The sequence below is a fragment of the Psammomys obesus genome, unplaced genomic scaffold, assembly GCF_907164565.1.
Source record: "Psammomys obesus unplaced genomic scaffold, mPsaObe1.curated_primary_1811, whole genome shotgun sequence".
Lineage (NCBI taxonomy): Eukaryota > Metazoa > Chordata > Mammalia > Rodentia > Muridae > Psammomys > Psammomys obesus.
This window is the reverse complement of record NW_026585644.1, coordinates 41,870,557-41,894,831: the sequence shown is the minus strand read 5'-3', so window position 1 is coordinate 41,894,831 and position 24,275 is coordinate 41,870,557. Positions and strand designations below refer to the sequence as shown.

Genomic DNA, 24,275 nt, shown 5'->3' with positions numbered 1-24,275 from the left:
CACACACACACACACACACACACACACACACACACACACACACACACGGTAGAGCTAATGAGACAGTCACACTGATTTCCAAATATTAGTCAATTATATGTGTGTGTGTGTGCTTGCATACATGTTTCATCCTTGAGGCAGTCAAAAGCCTCCCAAGGGCACTGAGCAGACCTGGGTCCAAGCAGAGGGACACAAAGGAATTTGTAGACAACATTCTTGAGCTCCACGTCACACTAAGGTATATAACAAGGACACAGGATAATTTCATTTGCAACATTCCTGGTGGACAGAGACAAGCTGGCTCTCAACAGGAAAGCATTTAGAAGATTCCAGTTTGATTAGCAAGCTGAGCGCCACCGGGCACTGGGAGAGTGTAAATCTTACTTTCTCTTCACTAAAGCACAGATAAACATCATTGTAAATGTCATGTGGGAAGTATTTAGGCAGTTTAAAAACCTGACTGGTTACTAGACCTGGATCAGACACAAAGGAGAAGCTAGGGTTCTGTTTTACACACCAGAGGGTGTAAGGTCCCTTGAGGTCAAAGCACCTGGGATGACCACCAAGGGACAGGGCACCTGCAGGAATCATCTGAAAGTCCATACATGCTACAAACTGCTCCAGCAGACTCAGTAGTGTGCTTTCACATCTACTGCTGCTTTTTTAAAAGCTCTTCAAGGAAGGTTGGACTTGTTTTCCTCTAGCCAAAGCCAGTGAACAGTAAATAACAATCTTTAACATAACAGAACTACATAGTAAGACCGGGACGTCCTCCAGACACCTCTACAGGCCTTTCTGGCAGGCTCAACCATGGTTCTTACCAATCTTATAAACAAACTCCAGAACACTTTTTTTAAGAGAAAAATAAAACTCATTTCATTTTCTAAACTAGATGAAAGGGAAATGAAGGAAAAAAAATAACATAGATGACACTGTTGGTTCATATTGCCAGCAAACAGCTTTCCTGTACTTTATAAAACTTGATTTTTTATCTTCAGGCAAATATATGGACACATCAGGAGAAAGCGGTATCAATCTTTAAACATTATTAAATTCCTGTATTGTTCTCTTGTTATTGGAACAGGAAAAGAAAGGCCACTGATAAGCAGAAAACACTGTACATGCTTTTCGGGAAATAAAAAAAAAAGACTTCCAGCGACAGAGAAAAGAATAAAAAGTTCCCCTACCCGTTGGAAAACTAGGAAGTTGTCAGCCAGAAACAAAGAATACATCCTTGATTCAGAGGAACATTCCAGCCGCTGAAAACCACACAAACATTCATTCATCTTGTGTTAATCCCTTCCCCTCCCCAGCTTTACAGTCACCACTTATTGCTGTCACTTCCTCCTGATGCAAAAAAACACTTAGCAACAGAGATCACAAATCAAAAGCAGGAAGGTGCTCTATAAAAGACAATGTCCAGGACTTGAGTGGCATCAGCAACCCATGTGAGCCCTCTGTACTTGTCTCAGTGCTAGACACCACTGAAAGAAGAGCCCTGTACACAAAAAGGCAGGATCCCAGGGCCTCAAGCTAGCTACCGTAGGCTTAGCACTAGTCAGCACGCACTAGGGGATGAGTCAAACTTTATTAGCGGAATATTTCCAAACTTTTTCAAACCAAAGGTGGAATTTTAATAAACTCTGAAGTGCCTTTCCTGAGGAAGTTCTATACTTCACAAAGTGAGCAGAAGCGTTGGTTCTAGAGGTAAACAGCCTGTCTATGAATCACAGAAGAGCTTGTAAACTAGTTAAAAAGTCAGTTCAGTTTGTTGTTGTTCGTGACTGTCTATCTCCCTGAACAAGGGTTCAGCACCGTTCTGTTTGCATCTGGCTGTCCTGTCTGTTCCTGGGTGAACATTTTCCTGGACTGTAATAAAGTATATATAGGGAGAAACAGGAGTCTGGGTTCTGAACCTGACAGAACAGAACGAACGGAGGATCATCTGACCAAAGGACAAATGAAATGATCCTCATACTTTTCACATAAGGCTGGTCCTAGTGGCTTTCAGTTACAACTGGAAGAAACTGGCTCTGGGTGGATGTATATCTGGGTGGAGTTGTATGCATTCAACCCTGGCCCTTTTCATTAGCAAAGATTTTTCCATTTTCCTTCTTAAAAACAACAACAACAACAAACTTTCTATATTCAAAGAAACCTTTTCCCTTCAGGTGACTGCCTAAACCAAGATATTAGTAATAACCAGCAAGCCTGGGAAAGCATAAAACAAGTCTACCAAGGAATCCTTCCCTACATTGACAGGGCATAAAGAAATCTGCAATACTCAGTTTTTGACTGAAAGCAGACTCTTGCTAAAGTCACTCTGCTCGCAAACTCATGATTGAACTTTTCATCAACTTTTTTTTTTTTGCCCTTTCTCTCTCTTTCTAGCAAAAAGAACAAATATAAATCGCCTGCCTTAGATGAAGTGTACACAGTCTCAGATAATGGCTTGGGAATACAAATGACACTAATTAATGAGGTTTGAATGAGGTACACATGTAAGAATGGCTCAGGAAACCTGTGGTTCACACCCTCTGGTTGATGGAGATGACCCAGCTTAGGGCAGCTGGCCTGCTCTGCAGGGATGGGAGAACCGGACAGTTACTGCAGAGCCAGTCCCCTCCCCCCGGGACCTCAGCTCTTCACTTAGCTGTACATGTGGCCTCTCACTCAGAGAGCTGGGATTCTAGAGCCTTTGCTCATATCAGAAACACCCTTTTGTGCGGGCCATGGTTCAACTGGACACAGCTGGACCAGGCAGCCACTCAGCAGCTCTGGGTGGAGCACATGCTGAGCTCTCCTAACTTCGAGGTCACCCAGCTAAGTCAGAAACCACAAGCACATGAGGAACTGCTGAGGTACTTCGGAGAGACAACTTCAATCTGCTGAAGCCAGGCATTAGATCAACACCACTTCCCTAGCTGAAGAGGCCAGGATGCACTTTATCTTTTTGGAAACAATATTTGATGTATTCTTAAAAATGTGTACATTTTTAAACAATACATTTTAAATAATATACATGCGTAGCAAAAAAAAAAAAGGCTCTCAGCTATGTCTAGTACTGCATTAATCTGTGGCTGGATATGAAAAACGAATAAGCAGATGTTTGGTTGAACTGAAAACCTCTTAGGAAAGAAGAGATGGCTTGAAAGAGTAAAGTTATGCATGTTCTTAAAAAGGTTAAAATAGAAAAAGAGAGGGAAGAATCAATGGATGGTACAGGACCTCAAGAGACCCTTCCTACAGAACATTCCTGGAGAGCATTTCTCTAATGTCAACGTAAAAACTCATTTCACACTAACTCCTTCTTGTACTCCCAGTGCAGCAAACAAAATTTTCCTCTTCATCTACCCACTCATGCAAGAGACATAATTTTAATTAGGACTTTCTCCTCTCTCCTTGAGGGGCGCTAGAACTCAGAACTCACAATTCCCAGAAGGGTAGGTCACTGTAGAACACCCCACAGCTGAAATGCAGGTACAACCATTTGGACAACTGCTCCCTCCAGCTGGTCTGAGGCCAAGTTCCTTGAGTTTCCTGTTTTTATTTCCCAGATACTTGACAGTGGCTTCCGCCTTTTGGAAGCCCTTTCTGTTTTTCTTGTACCACTTATCAGACCATCAAATTGGCAATGAACTCAAACATGTTTTTAACAATAATTCTTTTAAATATCTGTACCTATAATAAACAATTTTAAAATGTTGATTTAAGCATCATCCTAAGTTAAAAGTCTACTGTTTCAAAAATTTGCTTTCACTATTTTCTTCCCCCTATCACTGTTGGAATTTAAAATGAAAAAAGAATTAAAGTCATTTAAAGATACACACATTAATTTCTATACATACATCTCTTCATATATAAAGCATCTTCTCCCCAAATGAAAATACAGAAATATTCTAACTCTTTAGAAATTCACTGAGCTACACAGATCTGTAGTCTGGTAAATTTTGCTGTGTGATGTTTTATTTGCAAATTCTTTATAATAACTTTTTTTGTTTGTTTGAAGACTGGCATACTGTATTATCAGTTCATGGTTGTCTTTACAAAAAGAATGAGGCAGTGATACAGATTTAAAATTGAATAATGGCCTTACTGTTTTTTGTAAGTAGAGTATTTGTTTATAGCATTTGAGCAGCCAAAGGAAAAACCATCAGGGACCCCAATAGTAATGAGGTCCTTGCACCATCTGGAAGGTGAGGATAATGTGTTTTTGCACTTGCCCACAAGAAGGGCTAGCAGTTCCAAAGTTGATAAACAATATTAATTGAATTACTTTAAAAATTAAGATTTAAGCCAATTTGTCTGAGATAAAACGATACATTCATAAGCTTTAATAACTCAGGATAGCTTTAAGGTCTAACTGATTTAAGAAAATTACAATCTGTGTTGAGTGATCTTAATGAAGAACCCGACTTAACAACTATAAATCTATAAATACCAAAGTCCTGAAGTTGAGAAGGCAAGGCCTCCAAAAGGCAGGACAGGATAAATTCGTGTTGAGCTTATCCTTTATGGGAAGACAGGAGGAGATAACTGTGTGTGTGTGCGTGCGTGCGTGCGTGTGTGCGTGTGACTGTGAATATATTTACAGCAGTCTGAAAAGGCCAGGAGGGTCCCCTACATGTCATAGACCGCATTAGACATACTACACACAGCCCATGTCTAACCGCTCCTCAACAGAATAGTAAGGGTTGTTAGAAGAGTTCCGTAGGAAGTCTAACTCTGCTAAATCAAGTTCTTGAATAAACAGCAGTTACGTACAACTATTTCTATGTCCTGTGAGTTAATAATCACAATGTTATTGTTTCTATTATAATCAATGTTCCATTAGGCAATATCTGGGGGCACTGATATTTAAGACCATGTAGTATATATTAGTGTAATTCACACTAAAATCCAAGGACATGAGGTTTTAGATGTTATCTCTAGCGCTTTATGAGGATAGGTAAAGTTATGCAAAGGGCTACCTCTATTACAAACAGATAGATTTCTCCAAAATGTAACCAGGATTTATTTTATCCTTTAGTATGTGGTCCTTTAATACTAATACCAACAGTAGTAGTTGTAGTAATAATTTTCTACATTTTTTAAGATAGTATGTGCGTGTGTGAAGACAACCTGCAGGAGTCAGTTCTCTCCTTCTATCATAGAGGTTCCAAGGATCAAACTCAGATCATCAGGCTAAGCACCCTTGCCCACTGCGCCATCTTATAGCCTGTTAACAATAATAACAGGTATCTGTTTGTAACAGAGACAGCCCTTTGCATGACCTATCCTCATAACGCACTACAGATACATCTAAAATCTCATGTCCTTGGATTTTTATGTGAATTACACTAATGTAGACTTACATGGTTTTAAATATATAAAATGCCCCCACTGCATTTGGATTTCCTTTAACAGTTACTTGGAAGAAATATTTAACTGCATAATGAAACCACTGTGCATTAATATTTAAAGTAAAGCAATTTGAAGCATATGCTTTACTTTGAGAAACAATGGAAGAAGTCATTCAAACTTGGTTTAGTGGTTCAGGACACAACATTCTCCTGGGGCAGCATAATACATCTTGGGAGGGCAGTAGATGTGTATAAACACTCTATAGCTCTCCTACTCAGTGCAGTTGAGCCAGCAGGAGCCCTTTCTGCTGGGGTTTCTTGGTCATGCTTGGTGCCCTGCTGCGTATGAATCCTGGTGAATCAAAGATCTGAGAAAACCAGGAGACAGCAGGCCCTCCCTAAGGAGCTATCCTAAGAGGGAACCTGCAGGAGAGAAGAAGGCTCCTGCCTTCCCTGTACTTATGTGATAAGACACAGTCTTCTTACTGTGGCATCTCCATGGGCAGTCCTAAGGGCAAGAGAGACAGTAGGGAATTCTGGGCCCTGCCTCACACGAGGGATAGGAATTGACATCACGTAGAACATTGTGCTACCACATTTTTCTGTGGTTTTTTTTTTCTTTGTGAGCACCCCCTACATCTACCTCGCATACACATTAAAATAAAACTGTTTTGAGAAAGTCCTATGAAAGCACACAGCACAATATTGCTTTCAAAATACTAGTTAATTGTTGTTTGGGGACAAACATTACACATGGCACCAAGAACCAAGAGTCCTGAAGAGGCCACAGAGCACAGCATGTACCAGAGTCAAGAGACCAGAAGAAAGATAACCATCAGAAATAAAATCTAGCCTTGGCACCTGATGCTGTGGTGGGAAAACATGAAAGAAAGTGTAAAAAACTAAAAATGAGTTAAAAAGAAATGATATCATTTCCTCAGACAGAACTGAAATAATGCATTTATTTAAAAGTCAATGCTCTGAAGTCCTTAAAATCCAAAAGAAAAAAACAAAACAAGACACAAACCAAACCAAACCAACCAACCAACCAACCAACCAAAGAAACAAACAAAGGCAAGAATAGTTGGTGTCTGTCTCTACCAAAATCAGCTTGGCTTCAGAGAAGCCAATAGAGCCACACGACATAAAAAACAAACTTCCACTTGTTTCAAGCAGCGGCAGGAAAATAAATACAGATAGGAAACTCTGTATAAACCGTGTCTGTTCTAGCACAGTTATAACAGATCTTTTGTTTAAAAATGAAATTTAAACTTCCGCAGCACGACGTGGTTTATGGTCCTGAGCCTACAAAGCCATAGAGAAGTCTTCAGCTCATGGTAGAGCAGAGGGTACCTGGGAGCCAGGGAGTGCAGTGGCAGGTACATGCTCTGCAGCTCCTGGCTGAGCAGGCCCAGGAAGGAAAGCCTGAGGCCTAAGCAGTAGCTCTAAGGAAAGGGAACAGCCCCTGAGGGTCGGTAGTGAGTGCTGGCGGAGGAGAGGCCTCTTCTGGATCCTAATAGTCTACCGACTATAATCCTGTCCTCACCTCCCTTTCCAGTCATTTCCTTATCGCAGGACTTCTGCTTTGAACCAGCTCCCCTTCCGGGGATGGGCTGTCCAGCTCTAATACAGTCCAAGAAGCTGTAGGGCAAGCAAAACAAAGTAACAGAGCCGATCAGTCACTTAACAATCAGTTAAGACTATATATTCCATTTTGCCACTGCAATGCCAAAACTGTGTATGAGTTTTTCAGTTACTTACGAGCAGCTATGACTGAGGACTCATCCCTTCGGGCACCACCTGTACTGTACGTGTCCTTTTACATCACTTCTGGTGTGCTAACCATCCTTTCTCCTCTATTACGCCCATTCCTGTTCCATTAGTCTTCCTCAAAAACACTCCATGTGCTTGCATCACTGATGTGCCCTAAAGTCATGGAGGACACCACAGTCTCCTGGACTGTGACTCATCACCCTTATCTCCACTTTACCCCTCTCTCTCTCTCTCACCTAGGCCCAGCATGCACACCTTCTTCCATTGATCTTCATGGATACCTCAAACACAGCAAAACAAATTTCCAAAGTACTTTTCAACCAATCTCCCATGGAGTTGTGCTCCTTGCATCCCACACTTAGCAAATGACCTCTGTGTAAGTCCTAAGTATCAGGCCCCTAAAATCTATCTTGATCATCATCCACTAAGCATTTATTACAGCAATCACCCTCCCAAATCTGCATGTTTTCCTCTTATTTATTTGTTGGCATTCGCCAGCAAAACTCACTGATTAAACCAATTCCAAGTACTCCTAAGGCTAGCATCTTTTCTGTCCTTGCTTGTGTTTATACTCTCACTTCTGCAGAACCACTCAACAAATTTCTCAGAGATAAACTCAATTCCCATTTCCTCCGCTAAGCCTCCCTTCACTGCAGTTTATCTGTCCACTCAGTACTAGACAGTGCTATAAAACGCCGCATGTCAATACACAACTGCCCGACTTTCTTCAATCGGCGAGAAAGTACAAATCATACAACATTACTCCTAAGTGTTTATAGCTAAAGTTAAGGAGGGATTTCTAAAGTCCTGTGTGTCTCTGCTTCCTTTTCCAAATGGTCACTGCACAGCAGCACCAAATGTGCTTCCAGCTACTTGCAGGAAACCAAACCTGGTTCTTTTTTTTACCAGTTTTCCTACCGTCTCACATGAAAGTCGTGCAAATTCTCAGTTCAGAACTGCTTTTCTTCTCTTTATTTATTTATTTTTTAGTTTTTAGTTCAGGATGTTTTCTGTTCTGAAGCCCATTACTCAGACAGAGTTTACCACCCATCCTATCTTAAGATACAACTCTAGGTGAATCTTTTGTGACTGTATGATGCCTATAGCATTCCAACTATATATTCAAACTTCCACCATTCATAAAGACTTTATTATTCACGAGGCCAAGATCATTTTTAAGTTTTACATGTTTAACAATGAGGGAGGGATTTTTTTTTTTTTTTCAAAATTACTTCTTAGAAAAGGGGAATCCCCCAATCCCAAATTCTGGAAATGATCTCAAACACTACCAAATGCCTTATTTTGAATAACAAAAGCATGTAGGAGTTCAATGACCTCAATCAATTCTACCTTTGGATTACATGAAGGCCTTCTGACAAAACAAGCTCTTTTTTCCTTTTTTTTTTTTTTTTAAGTAAAAAGAATTTATCTAGCTATGTCGGTAATTACTGTGGGGATGATCTCAATGCAAGAGACAATAGATGTACCGTCTACAGCCTTTGCAGAGCCCCTTTCCAGAGTCACTATGCAGGTCACAAGCAAACGCCTACCTCATCACAGATGAAACTGTCCTAGCTGTACATGAGAAGGCAGGTCTGCTGACACAACTTTCTTACTGAAACTGCTACATCTCAGACAGCCTAGATCGCAGTGAAGAGGCCGCTATCAGTTGCAGGGCATTAGTTAAGTGACTGCAGAGTGGCTGAGTGACAGTCACCGAAGCTGTGAATACTGGACGCGGTATCACGATTGTAAGAATGGCAAAGGGTGGCAGACTTAATCTGCCATAGGATTCCATATAATCTGATTTTTAAAATATGGATGAGTCCATTCAAATAGTCACAGATCCCAATCAATGATAACCCTAGGTGCCTGCATGATAGATAACTTTGTAACTCATGTATACATGGAGGCTCGAATCAGTAATTGCACAACCTTAAGGACTAGAATTAATGTTGTTTACTACTCTCTAGTCCGAAGACTTTTTGTCAGGCTTGGTGGAGACATCAGCCCACAGAATCAACTCAGCACAGCCCCTAGCAGCTCATGATGACTGGAGCCACAATCATGGACGCTGTGAGGTCTGAGCTGTGCCCTCTGCAGATAGGGATTGGTTGTGTACCTCAGTGTTCTCGTGGGATTCCCAACAGTGGGAGTGGAGGTGTCTCTGACTCTTTTGCCTGCTCTTGGGGCCCTTTGCCTCCTACTGGGTAGCCTCATCCAGCCTGGATATGAAGGTTTGTGCCCAGTCTTATTGTAACTAATCCTGCTGTGTTTGGTTGATACCCTTGGGAGTCCTGCTTTTTTGAAAGGAAACGAAAGAGGACTGGATCTGGGGCAAAGGTGTGCACATGGGTGCTAGGAGGAGCGTGGGGAGGGGAAAATGCAGTTGGGATGTAATACATGAGAGAAGAATGAATAAATTTCTTAAAAATGAAGCCATCAGTAAATCCCTTGCCTAGCATGCATGAGTGCCTGCCTGGGTTCAGGTATCTATACCACAAAACATTACTACTAATAATAATTCATATTTTATTTCTATTATTTTCTACTATATTCTCTCAATGATTAAACAGTTCTAGTAAATGCAAAGAGCAGCACAATTTTATAGGTTATTATAAATGCCTTATTATTTACAACAGTTTCATAAATCTAATACATTGTAAATCTAATACATTCAGAAAATTCAGTCTTGCTCTGCTAACCCAGGGGCTTGAATTTTGGACACTGAAAATCCCTGTTATTCCAAACTGCATGTTTGGTCATTCTTAGAATGACAACATTCTAATAAAGGAAAAAGGTGAATTTACAACTGTCTCCTGTTAACGTTTTTTCTCTCATCCCCACCCCCTCCCCCAAAGAAGCTGGGGCCGAGGGAAAACACAGGACTGGTCAGGCAGAGCTGACATCCAGGCCTCCCTCCTCTTAATTTTGTTGTGCGCTACAGCGATAACCTCTGGGTATGTCTGTTAGGATCTCTATGTTTACAAATATATTTTCAAGTTATCAATAGCTTTTTCTAGACTGTATGCACAAATGGACAAAATTCCTAGACCATGTTAATTACAATTTTCTTGTTACTTTGGTGTAATTTCTGACTTCTCTCCAGAGGGGAAGTGTCTCACAATCCATTCATACCTGCCTGATTCTGGCTCCTGGCAAAATTAACCTTAGCTTTCAACGTTAAGGCAACTTCTTTCCTTCCGTCTGCCAGATGAGCCGTCTTGCTAATTAGCAGAGCACCACGCCAGGGTCAATCAAGCAGAATGGACCCAGTTACAACAGATGCTGATCCCAAGCACACCACTCATGAAATCATCCATTATGCAGAGGTGACCTAGGCCAGCTGGCACAAGGTACCCGGCTCACAAGATGACAGCACACCGTGGCACACTTCTGGGAAACACACACACCTCAAATTGCATCAGCACCTGGTACATACACTGTATGCACCTCAGTTAGGGCTCTTAAAGGCTTGTCCTTGCCTTTGTAGGCTCAAGTGTTACCAGCGCTCAGTTATAAACGGTCAGCGAAAACCGTATGCTTACCTTCAATCCTTTTTAATGCTGAAAGGCACATATCCTTCCTCGGAAACTCAAAGGGATTGTTGCAGGTCCGGATGGTGTCACATTCACACTTCCCATTGATTATGTTGCAGCCCGAGATAAGATTTTCATTGCATGGTTCAAAACCAAGCAGCTGGTCATCGTCCCAGTCCTCATCTGCAAAACAGTTACCCAGAGAACGGTTTGCTCACCTCTTCATTCAAAGGCCTTGCGCTCAAACACACACCAGGACGTCAAAGATGAGCATCCCAGTGAGGCCTTCATTCATGAAAGGCAGTTCCGGCAGAAACTGTGCGTACAAATGCAACGAAAACACCTCTTAGTCACTGGGAAGCCTGAAATGTAGCCATGCATGCAGAAATAAAGTAGTTGCATTTGTGGTCAAAATCTATGACTCCTGTGTGCCACACACCAGCTACAATTCCTAAAAATACTTAATCAGGGGAGCGGGACTTGAGAGATAGTTTAGTCAGTAAAGTGCATGCCACACACATGAGAGAACGTGCTGGTGGGTATCTATAATTCCAGGGCTGGGGAGGAAGTGATTCAGGGATCCCTGGGAACCGCTGGCCAATCAGACTAGCTGAATCAGAGATTCAGACCCTTTCTCAGGAAAAAAGAGTGGATGGTGTCTGAGGAAGATACCCAAGGCTGTTTCCCGACTTCCATGTCCACAGGCACGCACACATTTTTAAATTTTTAAACAAAGCTTCTTCAACCCTTCCATGTTCACTGAAAGTACATATGAGTTACATCTGTCAATCTCAAATGAAATATTGGGTTAACTTTTTTCTTACTGTAGAACACAATACGCCAAGGAAGCTAATGAGCATCAAACACCAGATACCACTGACAGAAAGGAATGAGAAGCAATGGAGGATATCATCTCCAACATATTCTGGGACCCACTGCTGGCACACAACACTATACCAAAGCTGATAATGGACACAACACAAAGGACTACAGCCCAGTGAGAGACAGAGGCCATGACACTCCAAAGGTAAGACCAATTCAGGTCCTTGTCATGGGATGGGACTGATGGTAATAAAGTAGGTTCCAAAGCCAGCCTTGGAACTGGAGAGGTGACTGAACAGTTAAGAGCAAGTTCTGATTTTGCAGAGGACCTGAGTTCCCCTCCCATGGTGGGCAGCTGCATCTCTAGGAGATCTGATACCATCTTCTGGCCTCCATCAGCATATGCACCCACACGTACATACCCATACAAGTACACACAGTTAAACATAATAAGAATTAAACTCTTTAAAACCAGCTTTTTTTTTTTTTTCCTGGGAGCCAGTTCAGAAAAATGCAACAAACAGAAACACTAGTTAGGCTCCATTCTTAACAGCGTTCCTCCTAGTTCAAATACCTCTTTACTGGAAACCACAGTACTTCTCCAAAGACACCTGCGACATGACAAGAGTCTCCCTCTCTTCACGTTATCTTTGAAAGACCCTATCACACCTGAGCTGGGACTCACTGAAGAACAGCAAACATGTTTCTGATAACAGTATCTGCAAAGAATTTTTCCAAGTGCTTGGGTTTAAGAACACTTACACCTGTTGCTGACACAAAAGAGTAAATGCTATCTTAAGGCAGTGTTTTCCGGCTGAGGTGTGTGGCTCTATGACAGTGTTGCCTAGCCATTGGGAGACCTGTCGTGAGCCCATAACATAAGTGGGGAGGCAGGTTTTCATAGAAGACGGTGCAGACAAACAGTTATGGTTTTTACAGAGCTAACACTTACTGCTGGTGTCATCACTCAATGCACACACTAAGCAAGATTATTTTCTCTCACTGAAACAATTTTCTTGCCAAGGAATCTTGAGAAAAGAAATCACAACCTGAAGAGCTTTGGTGTGATTCTTTGAGCCAGCAGAGGAGGAAAGTCTCTGTTTTGATTAAAATGCAGGCTCACTTATGTAACCAATGTCCCAGCTTTGATTATCTTCTGGTTTTAAAGTTTAAGCAGACTCCCAAGTGATCTAGTTTATAATCTATTCTCTTATTTAGCCTGCATTTGAGGAGAAGTAATACATAAATAATGCTCACACATACAGGCACACTTCATGGTACCTGAAACCACTCAAGTACTCTGAAAACCAGAAAATACACTGAGCAACTCACAACAGAAAAGGCATTATCTGTTCTCAGTTATGGCCTGGTATTGCAGCTCAGTGATAACTCATCTCTGCATAGCTGTTGATGTGCTATTGTACAGTCTTGGTACAGATCATTGAAACTTGCAAGGGACTTTTTGTGACTGCATATTAAAATTTGCAATGCAGAGATTGTTTAATTCTAAGAATTTCAAACTTGTAAGTAACTCATAAAACATTTGAACCACTGGAAAGACTACCCATGTTTCTCCACTTTTTCTTTCCTCTCCATTCCTTTCCTTCTTTTTTTTTTTTTTTTTTTTTTTTTTTTTTTGTTGTTTTTGTTTTTTGAGACAGGGTTTCTCTGTGCAGCCCCAGCTATCCTGGAACTCACTTTGTAGACCAGGCTGGCCTCGAACTCAGAGAGCTGCTTCCCGAGTGCGAGTGTTGGGATAAAGGCCTAAATCCATCCTTCCTTCCTTCCTTCCTTCCTTCCTTCCTTCCTTCCTTCCTTCCTTCCTTCCTTCCTTCCTTCCAAATTGAGTTGCTTTTCCACACTAATTCTGCCGACAATAAATAGCCTACACCTATATTATACTCCTCCAGGGGGTCTACCACCAAGTCCTCTTCTGTCTCCCTACCACTATTCCCTTGTCCTTCCACCTCATTCCCACACCTTAACTGCAGTTGTCTGTTGAAAAGCTAAGACTACCCGGTGGTTCTCTCTTGCCAGACAACAAAGTCCAAACTTTGCTGTTGAACATAAGGTTCTTCGTGGTACAGACAGACCCCTCTTCTAGTGACACTGTATCCTTCAACCTGTACCCTCTGTGGGCACTGAGGTTCTCTACAACCCTCCAACTGCTCCCATGCTTTGTCTTTCTACCCTCAACACAGGCTTGCTTTCTGCTGCAGTGTTATTGCTTACTCTTTTTTGAGACTCTGATCAGTGTGGCCTCTTTTGAGATGTCTTCTCCAAATGGCCGGTGAGGGTGAGCTATCCCATCATCCATCCACCCATAAGCATCTGCAGAGATTCTCTAACTTCTATCAAAGTTTTATCTAAGTTAAACCTCTCCAACAGGCCAGGGACCTAACTGGCAGGAAAAGGGGAACACAACCATCAATTTCCTTAACCTCAATGCATAGTATAGGTATATACAGGTATGTACATTCAATAACAACAACAAAAAATAGGTTGTTATAAAACAGACACACAATGTCACAAGAAAAAGTAAGTTTCAAGACGATATATTTAAAAAAAAACAACTTTTAAGCAGATCTTATTTTCAAAGCTTGTCATAAAGCTCTGGGTGAGGCCCATATTTTAAAAAGATGCTTGGACACTGGTAATTTCTGACTAGGAATCATCCCTCATTAATCTCTTTCTCGGTCCAGCTCAGACGGTGTCCACTAACACCTGGTGGCATTATCATCCTTCCAAGAAGCCCACTTTCAGAGCCAAGCTGTTTGACTACCAGATGCTTCTCCCTATCTTCACACAGGAAGATCATCTGCTCTGAATCCGGAATCAGAACTAAACAGCAACAGCCCCTTCATGATCCCCCTGGCTCTGAGCTGCTTTGTATCTTGGCAAAAGTGTCTCAGCTGTAGCACTGGCCACACCTACAGGTCCTCAATCACACCTACAGTTTCCCTCACACCCTTTCCATCAGCCTGGAAGTGGCTCTCAAAACTCAACAATATCTTGTATGTATATCTCGACTTTACTGAAAGAAAATCTTTTGAGTCTCCGGCCCCTCCTAATCAATACTTTATTTTTCTTTGTGGCAAGTAGCTCCCTTAGCAACGGTTGTTTTATAGGATGGACTACAACATGCTTCTAAGACAAATGCTTTTACGGTTTTCTATTACAGAACATAATACTTTAAAACAATTTAACAGAAAAATCAACAGGGACTGAAAGCAAAATTTAATGAAATTCGACTAGCTCACAATGCTGATCAAATCTGAGACGATCTGAACCCAACGCAGGCTGAGTTTTTCTTATCTGAATCCTTGAAACCAAAAATGTTTCAAATTTCAGAGTCTTTCTTAAATTTTATTTTAAGTAAAATATCTGAATTGACTTTGCGCTACATCAGTGCTCAGAAAACCTTGTATTTCAGAGCATTCAGAAAGCAGGATTGGGGTGGCCTGCCGCCAGAGCTACACAGTGCTTGGTGGATTCTCTTTGAAGACATCTACACAGCAAAAAATGTTTTGGTTTTTTGTTTGTTTGTTTTGCTGTTGTTGTTTGTTTGTTTTGGACATAGTTCCTAGCTTCTCTTTGGGTTGGTCAGAACAAAACTAGAGTTTAGATTAGGGGTGCTGCCTTTCTTGATAGCAAGTATTAAAATTTTCCTGGTATTCTACATGTGATAAGATACAGTCTCCTACATAGAAGGGTCAACAGGTACTATTGCAAATGTATTTTAAAGCTGATATCTACAAGGTAACAAATCAGGATGATAATTACTTTTCGTAACTAAATAATTAGAGAAATCCAATGTTGCATGCAAATTCAAATCACCGCGTTTCCAAGTATGTCCAAGCATGTGAATATAGACAATTGGGAATGACATCTGCACCCAGGTTTTACCTAGAAACTCCATGTTTTGTTTTGTTTTATTCCTACAGACACATTTCAGTGGGCAGCAGAATTGCGTCTTAGGTACATCTCACTTCCTCCCACAGAATTATTGAGATAAAGGGCTGGAAATTAATACAATTAATAACCTTACTTTCGGTTAACGGTCTACTTGGGGGAAGATTTTTTTTTTTTTAACTGTTGTATTATTTACTCTGTATTGCCGGGCAAGATAGTGAAAAAGAAAAAGAAAAAAGACTCTACTTAGAAGTGTGGTGCCATGACCTCTATTTAGACTAAAATGCCAACAGTTTTACTTGGTGTTGTATTTTGTTTTGTTGTGTTTTTGACCCACTGTTGTCAAATGGATACGGAGCAGGAAAAGACAAATACAAATTTAGTACTATTTTATAGATGGTTGTGATCTTATGTGCCATTTGAAACGGTCTTGGGGACTTTAGAAGTCTGCAGACCATGCTTTAAGGACTGCTCTTCGGAAGCATGGCCTTGTCCCGCTTGTACCCAGGCCAGGATGACATCAGGAGACCCAAGACTGAAAAACAGCAGTGAACAAGGCATACTTCTAATGGCCATCACTGAACCAGAAAAATTCTTCCTGTTGTGGCTTGAAAGGAAAAAGTCTTCCCAGAGGCTCATGCATTTGACTACTTGGTTCCTTGTTGGTTGGCACTGTGTAGGAAGGCTACGGAGAGGCGTGGCCTTGATGAAGGAAGTGTGTTACTGCGGTCAGGCTTTGAGAGTTTAAAAGCTTGTCCACTTCACTTCTTTCTCTCTGCTTCATGTTTGCAGCTGAATATGTGATCTCTCAATGTCCTGCTCTGGCAGCCTGTCACCATGCCACACACACTTTACAGAGCCTTCCTCAAAAACCATAAACCCAAAGAAACGCTTCTGTAGAATGCTTTGTTCCTGGTATTATATCACAGCAACAGAAAAGCAACTAATATTTATTAGCTAATAAGTCTCTAATGCATTTACACTATATATGATCTATAAGTAACAAATGTCCATATTAAAAAAAAAAAAAACAACCAAAAACATACTTGTCTATATGAGATCTTTTTCTAGGATATTAATGTTATTAAAAACAAAACAAAACAAAACAGAAGCAGGTTATCTGAGGTCTCTTTATTTTTAAGCAATCAGAGTAAACGTATCAACAGCAGATGAGGCTGTTGTACAGGTAATCTTTTTAAATTTTATTTCTTCATTTATTATAATCTATTCACTTTATATCCCAATTGTACTTCCCTCCCTCATCTCCTTCTGGTCCCACCCTCCCTTCCTCTTCCCCCTATTCCCCTTCCCTAGACTAGAGAAAGGGGGAGGGAGCCCTCCTCCCCTACCATCTGACCCAAGCCTATCAAGTTTCTTCAGGACTACCTGGATCCTCTTCCTCTGTTAGCTGGCAAGGCCGCCCTGCCAGGGAGAAGTAATCAAAGAGCAGGCAACACAGTGCATGTCAGAGGTAACCCTTGTTCCCCTTAATAGGGAACCCATGGAGACTGAGCTAAATGGGCTACATCTGAGCAGGGGGTCTAGGTCATCTCCATGCATGGTCCTTGGTTGGTGCATCAGTCTCTGCAGCCCCCATGGGCCCAGATTTGTTGGCTTTGTTGGTCTCCTTGTGGAGCTCCTGTTCCCTCTAGGTCCTTCTATCCTCTTCGATAAGACTCCCTGTGCTCTGCCCAAAGTTTGGGTGTGATTCTCAGCAGCTGCTTCAATCCCCTGCTGGGTAGAGTCTTTCAGAGGACATCTATGGTAGGCTCCCATCCTGTTCCCTCTCTTCAACTACTTTCAGTCTCTATGCTATTTGCCCTTCTGAATGAGAATTAAGCATCCTTCCCTAAGGTCCTTACTATTTAACTTCTTTAGGTCTACGGATTTTAGTAAGGTTATCCTGTATAATATGGTTAATATCCGCTTATAATGAGTATATGCCATGCGTGTATTTCTGGTTCTGGGTTACCTCACTCAGGATGATCTTTTCTAGTTCCATCCATATGCCTGCAATTTTCATGATCTCCTTGTTTTTAATAGCTGAATCATATTCCATTGTATAAATGTACCACATTTTTTTTTTTTAATTTATCCTTCAGTTGAGAAACATCTAGGTTGTTTCCAGATTCCGGCTATTACAAATAAATCTGCTATGAACGTAGTTGAGCAAATTCAATCTGGTGTCTTCTCAGAAAATAGGGAAGAGTGCTACCCCAAGACCCAGCTATACCACTCCTGTGCATGTACCCGAAAGATGCTGCACCACATAGCAAGGTAATCTTGTTTTTAATCCCTTCATTTATTTAAAAAAAAAAAAAAAATGGGTTCCCCTACCGGCTAAAATTTCTACTATATTAAGCCACTTGAAGTTTGACAGCACAAATGAAAAAGCTGAAGAAACTTTAAAAAAAGAAACACAAAAATTGAGAAAGAAATGACCCTCGGATGTCTTGTTTAATTCTAACAAAACTGGTCTCCATCATAAATGTGCATCTTCAGGCTTCAGGTTCTGAAGAAAGCAGAATGATTTTGGCATGTGTAAGGCTGGCAGAGTCATGGGCAGCTTACACCTGTGCTGGTTCATATATTTTTACATTTGATCCCCGGTGCACACGGCTCTAGGTTTCAAGTGACCTTTCCTAACCCTGTTTTCACAAACAGCTCTTGTAGTATCACAATGTAAGTGGCTTTCTTATTTTACTGTGAACATGTGGTGATAGTATAAAAACACTGTCTCATATTTACTTCATCCTGGACTGCCTTTCTGCTCCATAGTAGCTTGTGATATTCTGGATGGTGTCTGTAAGGGCCTTCCTCCACATCTGATATGCAATGATTTAAATACAAAGTTTTCCACCCTGAGAGTAGTGAGGAAGCACAAAAAGAGGGGTGTGGCGAGGCCCCATAAGAGACGTCTGAGAGGCCCTTCAACTCCAGGTCTCAGAGGAAATAGGTCCCTGCTCTGCACCATAAGGGATGGTCCAAGAATTAGCTGTGGGTCTGTTAGCCTGACTCATCAGGGATTCAACCTCTCTGCTCATCAAATTCTTCTTCCTCCTGGAAACAGAACATTTCAGGTATGGCAACACTTACTGGATAGAGGGCTGTGTTAACCCAAAATCTGCCTTCCTGAGGGTGGAAGACATTTGTACTCTCAGAGCTTCGCCTTCCCTACCTTGCCCCTGCTTAGCTTAATGGAGATTACTCAAACTAAGAGATTGCTTCACTCCATAATGTAGCAGTCCACTTACCAGAAATATGCTAGGGCAGACATTAAAAAGCAAGAAACAAACTCGCCGTGCACACTCAGAGGCTCACTGTAATGGAATTCTGTTGGCAGGAGAGGCTTCTGGGAATATAGATCAAATTAATTCTTCAGCTGTTCACAATCCCCGTGGCTACGGTAAGATGCAAATAGCTAATACTGGTATATCTTTCCACGCCAGCCTAGAAACTCCAGTGTCAGGTCAAATGCTGCTCTGCGCAGCCCCAGCTCCCAGCTGGCTGTTATCAGGCATTCCGTTCTACTCCAGGAGGAAACTACTGCAGTGAGCTTTCAATCTCTCTGCTCCAGGCTGACAGTGTATGTTCCAGAAACGAGTGCTTCCCTCTCCCTCTCTTTTTTGGGCTGTAATCAGTGCAAAGCAGAAAGGTCATGTTTACGGTGATCAGCAGAAAGTACTTCTGCTAATAAAATTCTGCTTTACAGACACTTGTACAACATGAAACTATGTTAGGCGAATGCCTGTACACTACAGTGGACAAAAGCCAGAGTCTCTAAAAGAGTGGCAATACTGAAATACAGGAATATTTGCTCAAGATGGACAGAGACACAAAGCTCTAAATTCATAACTAACAAGAACACCGATTCCTATTGTGTCCCTGCGATGAATTCACTAGAAATGAGCAATACTGTTAACTAAACTACTTATTGTATATTAACTAACAAGTGGAAGGCTCTACCTCTGCGTTTCTCATCACATGCTTTTGTAACGCCACTAACAGGAGGGCCAGCAATGAAGTACAAATGTAAGCTGACTCTTTCTTTATTTGAATCACATATTCTTCAGGCAGATAACGGTATATATTATGTGTGCCAAAATTAAGCCAGGTACTAATAAAGCCTTGTGATGCAGGGGAAAAGGGTTTATAGTACCCATCATTCAAACCAAAGTCATATAACAAGTATGTGGAGAGAGTGTAGGAAACATAGGAGAAGAATAATTTCCTTTCTGACTGTACAATACTGGTGAAGACTTAGTAAGGAGGTTTAGGAGAAGATAAAACTTGATTCTAGAAGCAAGGATTTAAACACACACACACACACACACACACAAATTAAAAGAGGACGGAAAAGCCTAGTGCTAAGAACATACAACAAACCACTTCACAACTTGTCTAAACTAGGAATTATCTTAAATTGCGCATGGAAAAGAGAAGCTGAGACATGGTGACGTAACAGAGAGGGCCCCGGCCCAGGTGACCACAACCTTGGCTCTGACACTGCTTCCCGTAAAGACCCTTCAGCATGTAGCTCTCTAGACTCCAAAAATTTAATGACTAAAAAGGGGTGGGATGGATAATTCATGAGGTCCCTTTAGACTTGACTTTCAAGTTTCTTTAAAGTTTTTGCCAACACTGTTGAAACTGTACAATACTAAAAATTTATTGAGGATAGTGCCATAGAATTATATAGCTATGAAAGTCATAATTTAAATTTAAAGTAGCTTCCTATTAAGAGACCAGCTGAGTTATGAAAACTAGTGAGTCTCAAAGGATGCATTAAGTAACTACTGAACTACCGACGCAACCATCACTGTGCTTCAATGTCCACTAAAACGTGTAACTCCATGTTCACCTAGCCCCAAAGAATATCAATTATCAAATGCTCTGCTGCCTAAAAGTACTGTCTTGGTTAAGGGGAAACTATCTTAGGGAAGGATCTAAGATTTTGTTTCATCTCTTCATCAAGATTCCCTAAAAGCCTTCCTCAGCTGTCCCTCACATGCCCCAGTGTTTGATCTTCCTAAAGAGGTTCTTTCGTGTGAATAACACCCATTGAGAGGCATTAAGAGAACAGCCAAAGCTTGTTAAGGACATACTAGTTACAAACAATGGTCTATAAAAAGTCCAACATCTGGCCACTCAAGTCCTTGGCATGGAGCACAAAGCCCATTTAGACTGACCCCAACACACATCTTCAGCTTCCTGTCTCTCACATGTCCCCTTCCTCCAACAACACTGAGCAGCGCCTACTGCACAGTTACCCACACTGCTTCGGGACCCCACGGCTCTTTACAGCTCTGCCTGCTCTTCATAGAAAGCTCCAGTGATCTCTCAAAGCCCGTGCTCGGTGAGGTACCTCCTGCGCCGAGGCTGCACCTCCTAAGCCTTCGCAAACAGCATCCCGTGGAGCTTGTGGGGGCTGTGCTCATCCGACCACTACAGTGGTTTTCTGACACTGTTGTTTCATTCCTGAGCTATCTCAGGGCCTAGCAAATAGCAACTCTGCAAAATCTACCTCTGCAGAAAGGGATGGCGACAGAAGACAAGAGGACTGGAATGCAAGCGGTGTGAATATTTAAGGGTCAAACTATTTCTAGAAAGTACGTTTGGTGCAAGATGAAGAAGGCCACCTAAGACTGAGAAGCATCTTCGGATTTCAGGCTTTTTACTTTGAAAATACTAATATGGACTCTAGTCTTTTAATCACAACACTGAATGAGTCAATGCTTCTATGTATCAATATTTATGACATTTTGAATGAGTGACTATAATATGCCTCAACCATTTTGGAGAAATAACAACAAATAATAAACTCTTAGTTTCCCTTCTGCCACTTCTGCATATCGTGACATTAGATAATGTGACACAAGTTAATGCTTCTGCCAGAGAGGCACTTGTGCACATGAATAATGCACAGAATCATTTTATAAATATTAATGTATGCTGTGGCCTCACAGCTGTTAGTCAAACCATCAAGAGCAAACCAGAAGACAAGGTATGAGAACTGCACTCATGCAAAAGTGTGAACTACTACAGTGAAAAACTGTGACCAGATCCTTAAGCAAGAACAACAAAATGAACACGGAACTCTGAAAATAAGCCCTTCGCAGAACTTAAGGTTTTCATCATGGAAGCACAGATCAGAGGAACACACTTCACTCCCTGTCAACAGCCAGCACTCAGTGAGCAACTGCTATGTACCACCGAATGGACTAAGTGGCTCATCAGGACGAACTCCCTTGGCTGAGGCGAGAACTGAGTCACCTAGGTCTAAATTCCACACTATAGCACACGGGCAAGATGAAGACCAAAGAACACAGGGAAGTGAACTGGGCACTGGCTGAGCAAAATCCCAAATTCACTGGATGCTGAAGGTCTGAGCTCTTGACAACACAGGGCAGAAATACTACTGGCTCTCACACTGATGAAGCTTATCTACAGGGACCACTGCTGAGGGTCTCCTAACATTGGGAACAAGCAGACATACCTTGTAGCCAAGACAAACAGTTCATGGGCATAGCTTTGCAACCATCAGAAGGATGGAAAATCTAAGCATATAAACATGATCTCAACTCTTCTACCCTCTACAAAACAAGGGTTTCTTTGTGAGAGTGAACAATGCTTTCATATACAGCAAGACTCCTGTAGGGCATATAATGACTTTTTAAAAGTGTAATGATCTATAAGTAGCATTAAGGAATCCTTTCAGGACAATAACTTTGTGAATTCAGTCAGCATCCGTTGTGTGAGAAATGTTTTCACAAATCAACTGTGAAGTTCGCCTTACTAACATCTGCATTCTTAAAGACCCGCCAAGGATATGATCATGAAAACAGTCATATCCCAACAACTATATTTCCAGTTGATTCTTACCTTCAACACCAATGCTGTTCTTCAAAGAGCACATTTTACATGAAAACCTAAACCTTTGGGGTTAGAGGAGACAGCTCAGTGGTAGAACACTTGCCTACCAAGCACAAGCCCTTGGACTCAACTCTCAACATTACTGGTTGTGTGTATGTGTGTGTGCGCGTGCTTGCGTGCGTGCATGAACAGAAAGTCAACAACCCAAACCTGTGTGTGAGGCAGTGTGTATATAGTAAGATATGTCTACCTTTGATCTCACATGTGTCTACCTATTCCGATAGGAATCTTGCTATTTGGTCCCAACAACAAAGCAATTTGCAAGTAACAGTCAACAAACACAATGTTTTTATGTAGAGCATGCTCTTTCCTGATGTTAACTCATTTCACCGTAAGGGAAAGCTTGATGTATGTATCTAGATAATTATTTTTTAAGAATTTCTGAGAACAGTATTTCTGAAAACAGTGGTGTTGTATTAAAAACAAGAGCTGTGGCATATTCAGAAACTCTAACAGTGAGAGATCTGTCTGACACACTGACTTTGAAGCCAGCCGTCCTTCAAATTTGCCCTGGATTCTCCAGCAAGGAGCAAATGTAGTTTATGGGACAATGAAAAGAATTCTTGCCTTCAAGCATGTCAAGAAACAAATATTCACACCTTGTAGGGAACGGGTTTATGCAGCATTAACGTAACCCCTAAAACACAAGTGAAACAAATCGTATGGTTGAATGAATACAATTAAAAAAGACTTAAAAAAAAAAAAAACCTTTAAAATCCACATTTGAAAGACATGTTTGCACATTTCTCAAAACCCTGGGGTTTCTTCTGGGTTGTAGCTAACTGTAATGGACACTGGACTCCAAGTCAAGGTGCTTAGTGTGTGTGTGTGGGGGGGGTCTTAATGACTGTGCAAACCTGACTCCCCCTGCCTGTGGAGTCCCACTACAGATGAGGCCTGTGTTCTGCTCCAGCTGGCCTTTCAACAACTTGCACTCTGCAGCCTGTTCCTCCTACCCATAGAGGAGAACTGCAGCCTCAGGGCCCAGACACTTGCGTCCAGGCCACTAGAGATATCCACCTTTAGCTGTGTGCGTGGCTCACACCCTTACTCCTCAGGCTGAGATCCGCATCAACTTTGTGGCAGGACTTTTCCCTGTTTTGTTTAAAACTACATGCCAGCTAGCAACACCTCAGTCCCTTGTCCACCTTGTGTTTTTGTTTTGTTTTGTTTTGTTTTCAGTTTGCCTTTTCTTTCTTTACTACAAAGCTTTAAGTTGGTAGGGACTTTGGCTTGTCTTCACTTCTGCATATTCTGTGACATGTAATAGAATTCAGCACAAGGAGGTCCTTCAGAAATACTTCCTGAGTGAGTCAATGCCCTGGGTACAGGTACTCTTTCATTTCGGTGCACTCCTGTAGATAACATTTCCTCTTCTTACAGACTTTTGCTTCCTCTTCACCTAGGCAGCTGCAAATACCTAATCTAGCTCAGCCTGCTTCAAAGTTGCTGTGATTTTCAGCACACCTCCTCCAGTGTTATCCACCCACCACCCTTCCCTTACCCTAAAGCATGACAGCTGCTGCTGGTGTGCAGCTGGACTCTCATATCTTGCAGCTGAAGCTGCATCCTTCTTTTCTAGGCCTGTTCCACATGGAGTTGATGAATAATAGTACCCAGTAAGGCCATAAAACCCACCTGCTGAATGACGGAAGACAATGGTGTGTCTGGGTAGGTGACATTCTGGTAGGTGACATGGAGCTGGGACAGAGAGCTGCTACACTGGAAGAAAAGCATCACCTTGAAAGCCTCCCTGTATGTCTCCAAGAGTCACCGTTGTTGTATTCATTAAGAGCACATTCATATTTAATATCATGAGATGCAAAATAAATAAACAAACCTTACAGTAATTAGGCCTTCTGGGGACAAGACGGTAATTTTCAGGTATTTTAAACTATAGTAGTGTCAAAGAATGAAGTTCATACATTTTTGTATCTCTAATTAGAACACAAGC

General features: G+C 41.6%; 1 protein-coding gene across 5 annotated transcripts in view; it reads right to left on the bottom strand.

Annotated features, from left to right (window-relative positions):
* Crim1 (cysteine rich transmembrane BMP regulator 1) overlaps positions 1-24,275 on the bottom strand; it is a 179,188-nt gene that overhangs the window by 128,448 nt on the left and 26,465 nt on the right. For all 5 annotated transcript variants that reach the window (XM_055618383.1, XM_055618398.1, XM_055618392.1 and 2 more), the window contains exon 2: positions 10,664-10,837. In XM_055618383.1, the coding sequence (XP_055474358.1) occupies positions 10,664-10,837 (174 nt within the window). The remainder of the gene's footprint in view (positions 1-10,663; positions 10,838-24,275) is intronic.